General features: G+C 41.9%; 1 protein-coding gene across 1 annotated transcript in view; it reads left to right on the forward strand.

Moving 5' to 3' along the window:
* The first annotated feature begins 221 nt into the window (after nucleotides 1–221).
* LOC141987269 (sperm flagellar protein 2-like) overlaps nucleotides 222–16,552 on the forward strand; it is a 68,038-nt gene continuing 51,707 nt past the window's right edge. Inside the window, exons 1-8 of the mRNA XM_074952470.1 lie at nucleotides 222–311; nucleotides 7,513–7,586; nucleotides 8,650–8,753; nucleotides 9,282–9,556; nucleotides 12,751–12,859; nucleotides 13,594–13,751; nucleotides 14,528–14,686; nucleotides 15,183–15,248. Of these exons, the coding sequence (XP_074808571.1) occupies nucleotides 7,551–7,586; nucleotides 8,650–8,753; nucleotides 9,282–9,556; nucleotides 12,751–12,859; nucleotides 13,594–13,751; nucleotides 14,528–14,686; nucleotides 15,183–15,248 (907 nt within the window). The 5' untranslated portion in view covers nucleotides 222–311; nucleotides 7,513–7,550. The remainder of the gene's footprint in view (nucleotides 312–7,512; nucleotides 7,587–8,649; nucleotides 8,754–9,281; nucleotides 9,557–12,750; nucleotides 12,860–13,593; nucleotides 13,752–14,527; nucleotides 14,687–15,182; nucleotides 15,249–16,552) is intronic.

The raw sequence follows: 16,552 nt of genomic DNA on the forward strand, positions 1-16,552 counted from the left end.
ATTGTACAGGCTGTAGTGTCGTGTCAGTGGGAACAAACTCCAATAAAAACCCAAACCAAAAGAAATGTGCATTGCATTTAATAAAGCTGCCTTGTTAGAATTAATTTAATTGCATTTAATAATCTCTTTACATTCTTTCCAAAATGTAAACCTATCACAATAATGTTTTCTGTCTATTAGCTTGCAACATTCAGGTATTGTCTATTGATACTCTGGTCCAGGACACCATCAAAGCTTTCCATGAGAGTGAAATGAAAAGTGAAAGCAGCTTGATTTTACGAGAAGCAGAGGGTTCTGGGAAACAAAATGAAGTAAGTGCAAGTTTCATTTTGGTTTTAACTGTTATAAGGAACAGTGGAGCAGGTTAGGGGGAAAGTATATTGGTCATGTTCCTTCCTCTTCTTTGAGATGAGTCAGGTATAGAAGACTTGCACAGGTCTTAATTCTGACATTTCCTAACTTTTGAGGGGTTGGCTTTGACACCTTAATAGTGTTTTTTTTTAGCGTTCTTTTTATCATCACAAGACTCCTTGTCCCAGTCTACTCCTTTTATTTCCCCATGTCCAGCTTTATCCCCTCTATATTCAAAGCAGACTCCTTCCTGCTCCCTTTCTGCCTGGGTACCAGAAGGGGGGTCATTAAGAGCACAGGAGAGACAGCCTTCTTGCTGTCAGTTCCAGGCCCCAGCCCTACTACCCTGACCCAGAGCAGCAGTTACAGGGAAAGTACCTCTGTAGCCTTGTAGCATGGTCCGTTGTTCTGTGGGGATGGCACATGCACAGTCTGGTCAGCACTGGGATTGTGAGAGGCTCAAGCATGCTCAGAGAGGAGGGAGTATTCTGAGGTTTTAACGGTTAAGCTCTAGCAAGTCTCTATTGAGCGCATGTGAACAGGTAATTTTTCAAAGTCTTATAATTTGGCTAAATTTAGGTGGATTGTCATGGGGATGGAAAAAGGTCCATCCCAGACACAAAGGCCACCTCTCTTCTAGATTTCAAGTCCCTGCTCCAAAGCATGAGGATGCCAGACCATTTCAAAGAAAAGGTTACCATAATTTTTTAATGTGGGCAACACAACGTATTTTTCCTTAACCTCAGTCTTGGAAACATCTGGACCCTTTCGTCTGAAATTTTCCCAAATATTCCAAGCATAGAAAATTTCAGCCCAAATAGTTAAAGTTTCGAAAAGGTATAAGAAACTGAAAAAAGACTGATAATGAGGAGTGTTGGGCAACCTTAGTAATAGGTGGTGATACCAGTCCTGCTGATAAGAAAGTCTTGCTAGTCCACATGGTATGGAGCTGCCTAGTAATAATCCCACATTAGGATGTTCTGTTAAGTAGGAGGAACCTTACACTGAATACAGGCATGGAAAGGAGTACAGACCTGATTGTCCTTTATTATATTAAGTATTAGGGGGTAGCCATGTTAGTCTGTATCCACAAAAACAACAAGGAGTCCGGTGGCACCTTAAAGACTAACAGATATATTTGGCATAAGGTTTTGTGGGTTTTTTGACCATGAAAGCTTATGCCCAAATATATCTGTTAGTCTTTAAGGTGCCACCGGACTCCTTGTTGTCTTTATTATATTAATGCACTAAAATCTTGAGTCACTGGAGAAAGATTATTTTTAAGAACTGTTGGTGACAGAAAAATAACTTAGCCTCGTACTGGAAGAGTAAATCAGCCTCATCTATAGAACTGTAGATTAATGTGGTGTTGCCATGCAAGAGTGCTTCCTTTGGATATGAGAAAATGCCAGAATACTCCCTTTGTGCAGTATGACAAAATGATGATTTCAACCTCAACTGCAAACCATTCTTAGGGTATGTCTACACCACGAAATTAGGTCGAATTTATAGAAGTCGATTTTTAGAAAGCAATTTTATACAGTTGATTGTGTGTGTCCCCACTAAGCGCATTAAGTCGGCGGAGTGCGTCCACAGTACCAAGGCTAGCATCGACTGTCGGAGTGTTGCACTGTGGGTAGCTATCCCACAGTTCCCGCAGTCTCCGCCGCCCATTGGAATTCTGGGTTAAGCTCCCAATGCCTGATGGGGCAAAAACATTGTCGCGGGTGGTTTGGGTACATGTCGTCAGTTCCCCCTCCCTCTGTGAAAGCAACGGCAGACAATCGTTTCGTGGCTTTTTTCCATGCGGGTGCCATACTGCTTTCAGCAGATGGTTCAGTAGGACTGCTAACCGTCATCCTCGAACCACCGCTTCCGCTGCCACTCTGCTCTCCTCCTCCTGCTCTTGTCTCGATAGCGAATTTCTCCATGTTGTCTCTCATGGGCTCCCGCTTCCGCTGCAACTCTGCTCTCCTGCTCTCATGAATCTACCTTGCAGGTCGTCAGCCACCGCTTCCGCTCTCCTGATGGTCTCGCAGGGCTGCTTCCTCTGCAACTCTGCTCGGCTGCTCTTGTCTCGCCATAACACGGCAAGTTTGCACCCCGCTCAGCTGTTGTGTCCTTGCTGCAGACGGTGCAGTAGGTCTACAAACCATCATCATTGAACAAGTGCTTCCGCTGCCACTCTGCTCTCCTGCAGACGCCATACCATGGCAAGCATGGAGCCCGCTCAGATCTCCGCGACAGTTATGAGCATTGTAAACACCTTGTGCATTATCATGCAGTATATGCAGAACCAGAACCTGCAAAAGCAGGCGAGGAGGCGATGGCAGCGCGGTGACAAGAGGGATGAGGACATTGGCACAGACTTCTCTCAAAGCACGGGCCCCAGCAATTTGGCCATCCTGGTGGCTATCAGGCAGGCTCATGCCGTGGAACACTGATTCTGGGCCCGTGAAATAAGCACAGACTGGCGGGACCGCATAGTGTTGCAGGTCTGAGATGATTTCCAGTGGCTGCGAAACTTTCGCATGTGTAAGGGCACTTTCATGGAACTTTGTGACTTGCTTTCCCCTGCCCTGAAGCACAAGATACCAAGATGAGAGCAGCCCTCACAGTTCACAGGCGAGTGGCGATAGCCCTCTGGAAGCTTGCAACGCCAGACAGCTACCGGTCAGTCGGTAATCAATTTGGAGTGGGCAAATCTACTTTGGGGGCTGCTGTGATCCAAGTAGCCAACGCAATCACTGAGCTGCTGCTATCAAGGGTAGTGACTCTAGGAAATGTGCAGGTCATAGTGGATGGCTTTGCCGCAATGGGATTCCCTACATGTGGTGGGGTGATAGACGGAATGCATATCCCTATCTTGGGACTGGACCATCTTGGCAGCCAGTACATAAACCGAAAGGGGTACTTTTCAATGGTGCTGTAAGCACTGGTGGATCACAAGGGACGTTTCACCAACATCAATGTGGGATGGCCAGGAAAGGTACACGATGCTTGCATCTTCAGGAACTCTGGTCTGTATGAACAGCTGCAGGAAGGGACTTACTTTCCAGACCAGAAAATAACTGTTGGGGATGTTGAAATGCCTATAGTTTTCTTTGGGGACCCAGCCTACCCCTTAATGCCATGGCTCATGAAGCCGTATGCAGACACCCTGGACAGTAGTCAGGAGCTGTTCAACTACAGGCTGAGCAAGTGCAGAATGGTAGTAGAATGTGCATTTGGACGTTTAAAAGCGCGCTGGCGCAGTTTACTGAATTGGTTAGACCTCAGCAAAACCAATATTCCCATTGTTATTACTGCTTGCTGTGTGCGCCACAATATCTGTGAGAGTAAGGGGGAGACGTTTATGGCGCCCCCTTGGTTCACTCTACTTCACTGCAAGCCAACCGCCCTCCCCTCCCACCTTCGATCACTGTTTGCAGAGGCAATAAAGTCATTGTTGTTTCAAATTCATGCATTCTTTATTAATTCGTCACACAAATAGGAGGATAACTGTCAAGGTAGCCCAGGAGGGGTGGGCCAGGAGGGAAGCACTGGGTGATGGAGGGGAGGAGGGAAGGACAAGGCCACACTACACTTCAAAACTTATTGAATGCCATCCTTCTGTTGCTTGGGCAGTCCTCTAGGGTGGAGTGGTTGGGTGCCTGGAGGTCCCCTCCCTCCCCCGTGTTCCTGGGCATCTGGGTGAGGAGGCTGTGGAACTTGGGAAGGAGGGCGGTTGATTACACAGGGGCTGCAGTGGCGGTCTGTGCCTTTCCTGCACCTCAACCATATGCTGGAGCATATCAGTTTGATCCTCCAGTAGCCTCAGCATTGCATCCTGCCTCCTTTCATCATGCTGCCGCCACCTCTCCTGTTGCTCCAGCCATCTGTCCTCGCTTTCATTTTGTGCTTTCCTGGATTCTGCCATTGTCTGCCTCCACGCATTCTGCTGGGCTGTTTCAGTTTGGGTGGACTGCATGAGCTCAGAGAACATTTCATCGCAAGTGTGTTTTTTTCGCCTTCTTATCTGCGCTAGCCTATGGGACGGAGATGATAGGGGGAGCGTTGAAACATTTGCAGCTGCGGGAGGAAAAAAAGGGAGAGTAAAATTGAAAAAGACACATTTGGCCATTTAAAAGGAGGGGCTAATGTTTTTGGGTTAACATGCAGCACAAACCCAACTACACACTACCCAACCCCCCCCCCACACCCAATTCTCTGGGATGATCGCTTCACCCCACCCCCCACCCCCCACCACGTGGCTAACAGTGGGGATGATTTCTTTTCAGCCACAGACAAACAGCCCAGCAGGAACAGCCACCTCTGAATATCCCCTGAATAAAATTCCCCTATTTCAACCAGATGACCCTGAACGATATCACTCTCCTGAGGATAACACAGAGAGATAAAGAATGGATGTTGTTTGAATGCCAGCAAACACCGGGACCACATGCTTTCTTATGGAATGATTCCAGACTACATGCTACTGGCCTGCCATGGTAAAGTGTCCTACCAAAGAGGATGTAATAAGGCTGCCCTCCCCAGAAACCTTTTGCAAAGGCTTTTGGAGTCCCTCCAGGACAGCTTCATTGAGATGTCCCTGGAGGATTTCCACCCCATCCCCAGACATGTTAACAGATTTTTCCAGTAGCTGTACTGGCCGCGAATGCATCCCAAGTCTTCAGGAAAAAGTAATCATTAAACAAGCTTGCTTTTAAACCGTGTATTATATTTACAAAGGTACACTCACCAGAGGTGCCTTCTCCGCCTTCAAGATCCGGGAGCCCTGGTTGGGAGGGTACTGTCTCCAGGGTGATAAACCGTTCCTGGCTGTCGGGGAGAATGGTTTCTCCACTTGCCTGGTGTGTGCTATCTTTAACCTCCCCCTCCTCATCATCTTCCTCATCCCCAAAATCCTCATCCCTGTTGTGTGAGACTCCCCCCTTGCAGGAGTCCACGTACAGGGGAGGGGCAGTGGTAGGGGCACCCCCTAGAATTGCATGTAGCTCATCATAGAAGCGGCATGTCTGGGGCTCTGACCCCGAGCAGGCGTTTGCCTCTTGGGTTTTTTGGTAGGCTTGCCTAAGCTCCTTAAGTTTCACACGGCACTGCTGCTGGTCCCTGTGATAGCCTCTGTCCTTCATGCCCTTGGAGATTTTTTTCAAATATTTTGGGATTTTGTCTTTTGGAACGGAGTTCTGATAGCACGGATTCGTCTCCCCATACAGCGATCAGATCCAGTACCTCCCGTTCGGTCCATGCTGGAGCTCTTTTCCGATTCTGGGACTCCATGGTCACCTCTGCTGATGAGATCTGCACGGTCACCTGTCCTGATCAGCTTGCCACACTGGCCAAACAGGAAATGAAATTCAAAAGTTTGCGGGGCTTTTCCTGTCTACCTGGCCAGTGCATCCGAGTTGAGAGTGCTGTCCAGAGCAGTCACAATGGAGCACTGTGGGATAGCTCCCGGAGGCCAATACCGTTGAATTGTGTTCACACTAACCCAAATTCGACCCAGTGATGTCGATTTCAGCGCTAATCCCCTCATTGGAGAGGAGTACAGAAATCGATTTTAAGAGCCCATTAAGTTGACAAAAATGGCTTCGTTGAGTGGATGGGTGCAGGGTTAAATCTATCGAACACTGCTAAATTCGGCCTAAACTCGTAGTGTAGACCGGGGTTAGATTTATATAGGACCTGATCCCGCTCCCATTGAAGTCAGTGTCGCAGGACCAGGACCATAGGACAGAGGACATCTGAAGTGATCATTGCCTTCTAGCCTGCTCTGTTTACTTGAATTTGAGTAGTGTCATGAGTAAATAACAACCCTCTCTTTCCTGTCACTCCATCCAACTTTTCATTTGCTTTCAAGTTACCATCAATATCAAAATAATACTTACACTCATCATTCCAGGCTGACATTAATAACTTTTTCTTACTGTTGTACTATAGATTATTCTGCTGTTATGCACCTGACAATCAGTTTATATATGTTTAAATAACTGAATATTCAATAAAATACTTTTAAAATATCCAAAAACTATTCTTGCTTAATGTTATGAAAACTAAGAAATGTGGTTCGTGATTGCTTAATTTATAAAAGGTCCTGAAGAGGCCCCCTTCAGCTTCAGCATCTAAGGTTTCTGAAACCGTGCCAAAGAGCGCATCACTTGATGGAACCAAAGGTAAAAATGTGTAGAGTTAATTAGATTTCTTTTAAATAATTTTGATGTCTGGATTTGAATGGCAAAAAAGAGGATCTCTCCATCCCCTGCTGATTTTTTGCTTATATGTTCTAGCAGGTGTTTGTTAGTGCCCACTACAGCTCATGCTTTGCAAAAGTTCCCATTATAACCCTTGTTTCCGCATACTCATAGTTTTCCGAAACATTCATCTCTGAGGTTGAAACTTTTTCAGCTTCCTTGTATTAGGATATGGAGGTTGAAAATAGTATTTTCCCTTGGTCAGAAAATGTTAACCTCTCTTTTTTGAATATGACTCCAGCAAAAACTGTTTGAAGTTTGAAACCTGAAATTTGTCATGGACATAGCCCCCAGACCTGTGAACACATACCTAACTTCAGATACATGTGTAGTCTTACAGAAATCAGTGAGTCTATTTGTGTGCATAAACTCAAGTACATGGAGAAGTGTTTACAGTACTAAGCCATATTCCTCACTGACTATTTGTGGCATCATATAGTGTGAGAAGGAGAAAAAAACCAAAATAGTTATTATTTTATATTTGGAGAGTGACAACAATATGTTGGGTGCTTTATAGAGAGGTATGAAGACAAGAATCCTGCCCTGAAAAACACACAGTCCTGAAAACTCTTTCTTCTGTGTGTAGTCCTTACTAATGCAAGTTGCCCTATTGAAGTTAGTTCTCAGGAGTAAAGTCTATTCATGTGAGTAAGAGTTTGATGGTTTGTCTCTTAAAAATAAACAAATAAATAGACTGAAAAGGAGACATTATAGTAAAATAATTACGGATAATAAGCTCCTGGGGATAGTTTCTGTGCCTCCCCCTGTGTTCTGACTAGTGCAGAGAACACTGACAGCACTCACTAAATAAAAATATTATGTAATGATATTATGTATCCATAATAATAATTAATAATGAATGTTAATATAATAAAAGTAATATTTACTGATGTTTTGTTATTGCTAGGTAATGGTCTTGGCAGAAAAGAATCTTCTCATCAAGAAATGAAGTCAAGTGAGAGTAAGGATGAAATATCTAAAGTATGTAAACTGACTTTGACTTCCACCATGTATAGATATATGAAATGTTTGTTTATTAAACAAAGCCGGTTAATATTGAACTTTTCTCTTACTATTTTTAATTTATGGACTATATAAAATATGAAAAGTGATAACTTTACTCAAAGTTACTACACAAATTTGGATTTATTTTCTGTGTTGGTTTTGTTGTCATCTATGTCATCAGAATTATCCACAAATACCTCTTCATCACTGTTCCCTCTAAGCTGTGTGCATGCACACAGATCCTAAACCCCACGCACACAGTGAAACACTGCGTGCACAAAAATTTGCACAGAAGCACAATTTGCACAGAAGAAATTTTTTGCGCACACAACCTGTCAAAAATTTGCACAGAAAAAGTTTTTTGTGCACATGGACTGTCAAAAATTAGAGGGAACGTTGCTCTTCATCGCATATTTTCCATGCTTTTAAATCTGCTTATTACCACATCCAGAGCATTCACAGAATTTGTTAATATATTGGCCCTACCAATATTAAAATGTTTATTCCTTAGGGCTAGATTATGTTAGGCTTATACTAAGTAGTACCTTACTCAACAAGCAGGATGTGGGAATATCCTGAAGACCTATAGAGAGCATGACTCTGGTGACACCAACCAGATTAAATGTTGCTGTAAAAACCTCAGTCTTGATTATAATCTTATACTAGTGTAAATCAGGACTGGGCTCCATTGAAGTCAGTAGAGTTACATCAGTGTAAAACCAGAGTGAGATCCAGATCAGGCTTCTTAACTTTAAATTTCCTGATTTTTTAAATGCTTCAATTTTCAACCTTAACATTGTCTAACATTAATTTTTGCATGTAATGACCAAGATCCTAGGCAAGTTTACACCTGCTGAGGATCTTGCCGGAATTGAATACGTGCTTTAAATGTGCAGTGGAATGCATACACTTTAAAATTTAGTGCTCTGAACTTCCTGAACATGATATCAGTACTACATGATACATGATATTATTACTATTACTTCCTGAACATGATATTATTAGTACTACATATTCTTTTAACTGCTCTTTTCCACAGCTATCTGTTCGTGCCTGTCTTGGTGCAGCATCAGAGAAATTGTTGAAGAAAGGAAAAAATATTCCTGATGAATTGCTAGTTGACATCATGGTGGAGGCTATTAAGTATGAAATAGTGTAGTTTGCTTTCAAACATAATTATATGCTAAATAATTATATGTTTCTTAGGGCAGATACTGCCATTCTTGCTCATGGTGAATAATACCTGACTCCGTGAGTAGTTCCATTGAAATAGAGTAACTCATGGAATAGTTTTCACCTCCTCTGAACTAATAGGCAAGTTGGTCAAGGCATGCACCTCCCTCTAGAAATCTGTTATTTGCTGCTGCTGTTCCACATGTTGGCAGATAACAGAAAATTGGCATCTTTTCTCATGGTATAAAGATCAGTCCCATAGTGTTTGTTCCAGAAAATTGCAGTCCTTTTGTTTTGTTTCGTTTTAGTCCTGTTTTCTGCGGTTTTCTGTTTGGAAAATCTTTTGATTTGCCATGTTAATTTTAATGACATACATTGTTATTTTATAGAATTTTCATGATATTTTGTTCTACCTAATTTCAAATCACAGAATTATAGGAAAACTCTTTATTATAAATGTTAATACTAAGTTAAAGTAGTTTCTTTACATGTTTATAGTTCCTTGTTTATGTTTAAACGAACACCCCAGAAGAAGGGATGGGTCATGGATGGATTTCCGATGACAATAAACCAGGCAAAACTACTTGAAAAAGCACTTACAGGGAGTGATCCGGACAAAGGAGAAGCAAAGGATGAGAAGTCTAAGAAGCCCTCCCTAGTTACAGACCCAGCAGCCCCAAAAGATCTACCTTTATCCCCACCTGCATTTGATTTTGCTCTGTTATTAGACATTTCAGACACCACAGTGCTGGAACGCGTGGCTGGCATGAAGGGTGAGTTATGCTTCACTGCATATGTAAAGGGACTGTTGGCCCCTTACTAACATTCAGTGCGGGTGTTTTAGTTGCTAGCTCCCAGTACTAAAAAGGGGGAAGGGTCAATGGGGAATCAGGACCCTGAGACTGACAGCCCCCAGGAACAATCGGGAGAGGCCAGTGCTCCAGGTCAGCCTGAATGACAGGGCGGGCAGGCTAATCAGGGAGTCAGGAGGCTGGGGAGGTCCCGTCCTCCGTGTGAACTGGAATTGCCTGGGTCAGACAGAGTGGGGCCAAGCTAAGGAGAAAGTAGGGGCCCAAGTTGAGCTGGGGAGCAGAGCTGTGCCAGATCCAGAGGGACCAGAAAAGCAGCCCAGAGAGAGCAGACCCTGTCCTGGGAGCAGAGCTGCAGCTCCAAAGCTAGAGGCACAGCCCAGAGAGAGCAGACTTGCCCTGGGAGCAGAGCTGCAGCAACCGGAGCCAGAGGGGCCAGGAAAACAGCCCAGAAAGCAGGTCAGTGCTGGGAGCAGAGTCACAGAAGCAGCCTGCAGAGCAGACCTGTCTTGGGAGCAGAGCTGTAGCAACCGGAGGCAGAGGGGCCAAAGAAGCAGCCCAGGGAGCTGGAGGCAGAGCAGCAGTAGCAGTGCTGAGACAGCGTGGTGGAGCTGCGGCTGGAGCAGTCCGGAGCTGGGTGCGGTGAGCAGCTGGGGAGAGCGAGGGGGACCCTGGGCAGCGGGCCCAGCACAGGCAGACGCCTCAGCCAAGAGGCTCTGCAGGCCAGGCTTGGATCGTAACCCCGACAGGGCGGGGGCGACACTGGGAAGAAGGTCCTATCACTTAGAGCCTGAGAGTGTCTGGCCACCACCAGAGCAAGTGTCCAACCCACAGCATCCCTACAACACAGCCAGGGCCTGAGAAGAAGGCCTGGGACTTACAAGGAACAGACTGTGAACTGCCCTGACATTCCAGAGACACTGTTTGTGATGTTCTGTGCCACAGAGCGGGTTGATGTGTTTCCTTTAACCTTTCCCATTTTTCCTTATTCTTTTTAAAATTAATTGTTGATTAAATAACTTGCATTTGCTTTCAATTGTATGTAATGGTCAGTGGGTCAGAGAAGTGCCGAGTGCAGAGAGAGTACCCCGGAGTGGGGACACCCTAGCCCCTGTCCTAGGTAACCACAGCAGGGTTGGGGATCGAGCCCCCAGGAATCCTGGGCCCAGCTTTGTTGGGGTTACGAGGACTCTGCCAGACAGGAGAGTGGAAGGAGAGTCCTCAAGGGCAGGGAGGCCACTGGGTAAAGGAAGTGGGAGCGAGGACTTAGATCCTTTCGCTAGCCCACTTCACCGGGGTAGTGCAGAAACCAGGAAAGTTCCCCACAATAGCGGGACTATTCCCCCGCTTACACATACATTTAAAAAAGCTTAGTGACACGCATATCATGATAAAATGGGAAATGCTAAGTAGTTATGACACCAAGAGAGCTAAAGCTATTAATGTACTGCTTGCTTGCCATATCTTTACAATACCAAGGATCACATTAGTTATGTGCCAGGAGTTTGTGGGCTGAATTTTAAAATCACATATAAACTTACATAATTTTTATCACAAATACCAGAAACTCTTAAAAATTTACTTTTCTCTTCCCTGATGATGATGATGGATAGGAATTGTGTGTTGTTTAGATTCATCATCAGATTTTTTCTTTATGTGCAGTTATAAAAAGAGGGAAGCTATTGGCTGTATTTTAATATTTTGCAGGCTTCTTGTGGCCTCTGACTTCAGCTTGTATACTCCTGCTATAGTGTATAGCTAAATATAAATGTCATACTAATCACACACTAGTTACAGAAGTTATCTCAAGATTTACCAGAATGTCTCACAATAGCTTATATTCAATGGAGCAAAAAATCATTACTGACAAATTTCTCTAAATCTCACTAGATCTCATGTGGTTACTATGTATCATTAGTGCAGGTACTTTCAAACTATTGTAGATTTTTTTCTTAATTTTTGAGATCTGCCTGCAGCCAAAAAATGCTGTGTTTATTTGTTTAAATCTGCATTATGTTGGCACCAGCTGATATGCAGTATCCCACATAATTTAATGAAGTGCCAAGTAGAAAAAATATATAATACAGCAAGTGCAGAAATATGACTAGTTTATTGTGAATGTACAGACAACATCATTCTCTGAGGGCCGCATATTGCAATGACTGAAAACTAGGAGAGAAGCAAAAGGGAGAAGAGGGAAGGTGCACACCTGAGCAAATGGCACCACTACCCCCCACACTGATCACTGCCTTCACTATGTATGTTCATTTAATCCTGTGAGGATGCAGGAATAAGTGTTTTTGACAAAATAGCCAAAGCACATTGTATTATAGAGTCAAAGATAAGGAGGGCAACAAATGGCCATCCCCACACTCCACTCAGACCACATCCTCTTTGTCACCTTACACATGATGGCTATGGAGGGACGTATTATCTTGACGAGAACGTATGTTGTCCAAACTGAAAGGAGAATGCCCCTTAAAGATCCAAAGAATGACATAGGGCTTGTCTTTACTGCCATAGTTACCTGAAGTTAGTATACTTGGGCTACTCCGCTCGGGCTACCCTATCCCGAGTGAGATGGCCACACTGGGAAAGCACAGTGATTTGATTAGCGGCACTGAGTGATTGGATTAGCAATAGATGAGTTGCTGTTACATGAGCTGCTGCATCCCTACTGTGTTATTAGCTCAAACACCAGCATCACTTGAGCTTCAACCTATACCCTTTGACCAACTAGCTCAAACCCACTAGCTCGAGCTTAAAGCACCACTTAACTCCAGCTAGAGATTTTTATGTGTGAACAGAAGGTGGGTTAAATGTAAAACTTGAGTTACAACTAGAGCTAACAATGCAGTGAAGACAAGGCCTTAGAACTTTAGATTTGCAATTCTCAATTATTCGAAGGGATTGTGCTGCTAAAGCACTTTGAAAATTTGACAGTAAATGCCATAGTCCCAGGAATCTAATGAGAATGTATTCCTAATAAAGTACTGTATTACCATCTCCTTTGTGTAGAATGTATGGAGCTAGTTTTAAAAATGAAGGAGTGAAGTAGCCAGTCGGTGTTTTCATTTTGATAAACTTTTTAACAGGAACACAGAACAAGTCTATGTAGTAACTTGTTTCAATAGTCTCTGGTATTTTCTACTCAACAGATAAATCAGGGTCATCACAGATTCAACTGGAAGACAGTGATCAAGCTTCAGATGTTGAACTCAAAGAAAGAGAGAAGATCGATTTAGTTAGGGACCAGATACAACATAGGTTTGTTATATTTAGTCCAGTAAGGCTCTACTTCAGCAGAGTACTGAAGCACGTCATTAACTTTAAGCACAGAGCAGTCAGGGTATACTTGACTTCTAATGACACCGTTCATGTACTTAAAGTTAAGGATGTCCTTAAGAAATTTGCTGAAGTGGGGCCCAAGTACGTATCCTCATTTATTGGTATAGTATAAATGATTCCCCAAAATAATAATTCATATACTCTACTTTTCAAAGTCTTGAAAAGATTATTTTTCAAATTCATATCAAAACAGCTATCTACATATTTATATTATGTGATACATAAATGCATGTTGTGTCTCAATTTGGCTTAGGGTATTTCCAAAATTGGGCTTTCTTTTATCTTTCTCTTTTATTTTTATATACAAAAATAGTACTATACTTTCTTTTAAAATCATTTGCACTAAATATTTAATTTTGTATAATGAGCAAATTTAAAGAGACAACAACCTGCATGTCTAAATATGTAATTAGTTTATATTAATATTTTTAATAATTATTGATTTTTAATGATGATGTAACAGAAGATTAGTTTAACCTGTGGCCTTATCTACACTGGGAGTTCTGCATCCAGAATATCTTCAGAATTGGCATTAGATTTAGATTAGACACCATGCTGTTAAATGTGTTTGTTGGGTTGAGAATAAGATTTTATTTTTCACTATTTGTTTTAACGTTTTGATTTTAAAATTATACATTGATATGATTTCACAGAATTGCTGGCTTTCTAGACAACTGGCCAAAACTAGAGAAATGGTTTTCAGTACAGCAAAATATTCTAGTGAAAGTTAATGGCGAGACAGAAAAGAACCTTCTGTGTAAAAGGATAAAGGAAATCATAATGGAGGAAATTGCTAAAAAACAGAACAGAAGTAAGTTTTTGAATTTATGTTTTTCATATGGAGACTTTAATATTAAAATATATGGTTGGGTCTTTATAATTCAGAAGGGAGCTTAAAAATATCTCACTGGCACTGAAAGGTGTAATGTTTTTGCAGGTTTGTGGAAAGGTGACATTTTTCATTCTCACTGCACATTTTTTTATATAGACAAAAATATTTTCTAACTATCTACTTTATTGACAAAAATCCCTATTACAAACAAATCTCCCTCATTAGCTGAAATTTTGTTATTTTGCCCATGAAAAGCTATATTCAGTTGCAGAAATGGCAAAACTTTGCTTTGGATCAGACTCACAAAAATACCAAAGTTGGAATTTTGGTAATTGTTCGGCTGTAGTGTGTGTGTTGATGTATTTATGGATTGTGTAAGCGTGGGCCAAATTCTGTTCCCAGACAAACTAGTATAAATTTGGAATAACTTAATTGATATTACTCTAGTTTTACACTGGTATAAGTGAGAGAAAAAATTGTCAAGTTATGTTTAATTTAAAAGGGCATATTTTCAGCAAGTCTCTATAAATATACAGCTTATGCAAATGGATGCACCCATTTTAAATGTAGCTTTCTTTTAATGCTAATCCATTTAAATACATAAAACAAAAGTAAACACATATTTGTTGTTCGCACACATATTTTGTAAGATATAATAGTGAATAGTCTTCAAGATTTATTGGTTCAAAATTAATAATATGATTACAGTACATCTTTTATCAGATTATATGTGTTTTATTGAAATTATGTTGAAGGAAAAGAACTGAAAAAAAAAGAATCTGAGAAAAAGCAAGAAGTTCCTACCCCTTTGCCACAAGCTGAGATGCTAACAGTTCCAGCAGATAAAAATAAGGAAACTGAATCTCCTTCTGAAGATAAGGAGCCTATGCCCGCAAAATCCAAATCACCCAAAGGTTTGTCAGCCATAGCAAACTTATTTATAAAGCTCTTTCTTAGCTGTTTGGAACAGATCCTGGGAAATAATAAATACTTTCAGTGTATTTCCAAAAAGATTAACTAGAGCGTATTTCCTATTAAATAATTGTCCCAAACCTCTGAACAGCCTGTCTACCTTTTTCCAGTAATATGAGTCAGTTTCACATCTTCTCACAGATACTTTGAGAGGAGGTTCTAAAATGTTCAAAGGGAGCTGTCCAGCAGGTATAGTTTAATTCCTTGAGATAACTGAGTATTAATTTCAGCCTTTCCTTCCTGTGTTTAACCTCAGAGCTAGTACCCTCACCATCTGAGACAGCACAATGTATATACAGGAAAGACCCAAGTTTCATTATCAACATATTAGCATTAGAGAGAAATTGGTATATTAACACTTCAGAAATGCTGGTAACTCTGCATCTTAAAGGTGTCTCTGCTGTGTGTCTTTGTGTTTTTTTTTAAAACTTTCCTTAGAGCCACCCAAAAAGTCAGAATCCTTTAAAGAGAAAAAGGAAAAGAAAGATGAAGTAAATAAACCAGGTGAAGTACACGTTTGCATGTTTGTTTGTTTTTTACTCTTTTGGTAATTAACATAAGGATGTATAGTTCTTACTTATCTTCCACTCCTCTCTTTAAAAATAGTGTTGATAACTGTTAATTAGGTTGTAAGGGACACTGAGATATGGACAATTTGGTGTAGTATACCAACAAAGGGAGATTCAGCCACTTCATGATGAATTCTTGTAAATGTCACACATGACAGATACTTGGATAAAATGTTTCCAAGGAACCACGTGGTTGGTTTTGTCTTCTACATTTATGTGCATGAGCTTTGGCACGAAAGCCTGGCCCCACTGAAGTCAATAGCAAAACTCCCATTGATTTGAGTGGAGCAAGGATTTCACACTTGGAGTCTGGAGGTGCTGCAGAGCACTCAGACCCTGTGGGGCAATAATCCTTTGGGTCAGTCAACAACAAGCAATTTAGGGTTTGTGTTGATGAATTCCAAATGGAGTCCAATCCTGTTCTCAGAGGCTAGAGGGATGATGAGAGCAAAGCAGGTGGTATGAGTGTAGGGATGTTAAGTGAGGGAGCACTGGGAGGAGCTTTAGGGCATTGACAGGCACATCACAATGTTTACTACAGATATCCTTTGAGTACTTTATTTGGTTATCAGCTTATCTGCTTTCTGTCATACTAAATCAGCACTTTCAGAAGCAGAGGTTCCTTTGGGGAATACTAGTTATGCTATTATTGGATGTACAGATTTTGTCACAGCAATGAGGCAGTGAACAAAGATATGTCTTCACTAAAAATTTAAACAAAAGAATGGGACCATTGTATAACATTTTTAAAGGAGCTTATTGTACACAACATGACCCATTCAATTCTCTACTAAGTACAGCCAATATTATTTTACCATACCTTATGTTCTTGTCTGACTGCTCTCAGAGCGAAATTATTTGGCTGGATCCCCCTCCTAAAGTAGTACAAAGATGGAGTGCAGGTGACAATTGTAAATCTTGCCGCATTTACAGTTCCTATGGTTTTCTAAATAGTTTCCCACATTTTCCTGCAGGCCACTAGATTTTTCCCCCCCAACTCCCTGCTTGAATGATCTTTTCTGATCCCCCTCTTTAGTTTACTAACTTTATCTTCCTTTATCTGCCTTGGTCTTTCCCCCAGTTCTTGTACCGCTCACTTTCTGCTCCTTCCGTACTTCTCAGTTTTCCCTCAGTGCTGGGGTTTGGATTCAAATTCACCTGTTTCTTTCCCCTTCCCTATATATCTGATTTTTCTGTTTTTATTCCTCTTCTTCCCCCTTTGAATCTTGCCATACCATC

This window comes from Natator depressus, chromosome 5 (assembly GCF_965152275.1).
Source record: "Natator depressus isolate rNatDep1 chromosome 5, rNatDep2.hap1, whole genome shotgun sequence".
Taxonomy (NCBI): domain Eukaryota; kingdom Metazoa; phylum Chordata; order Testudines; family Cheloniidae; genus Natator; species Natator depressus.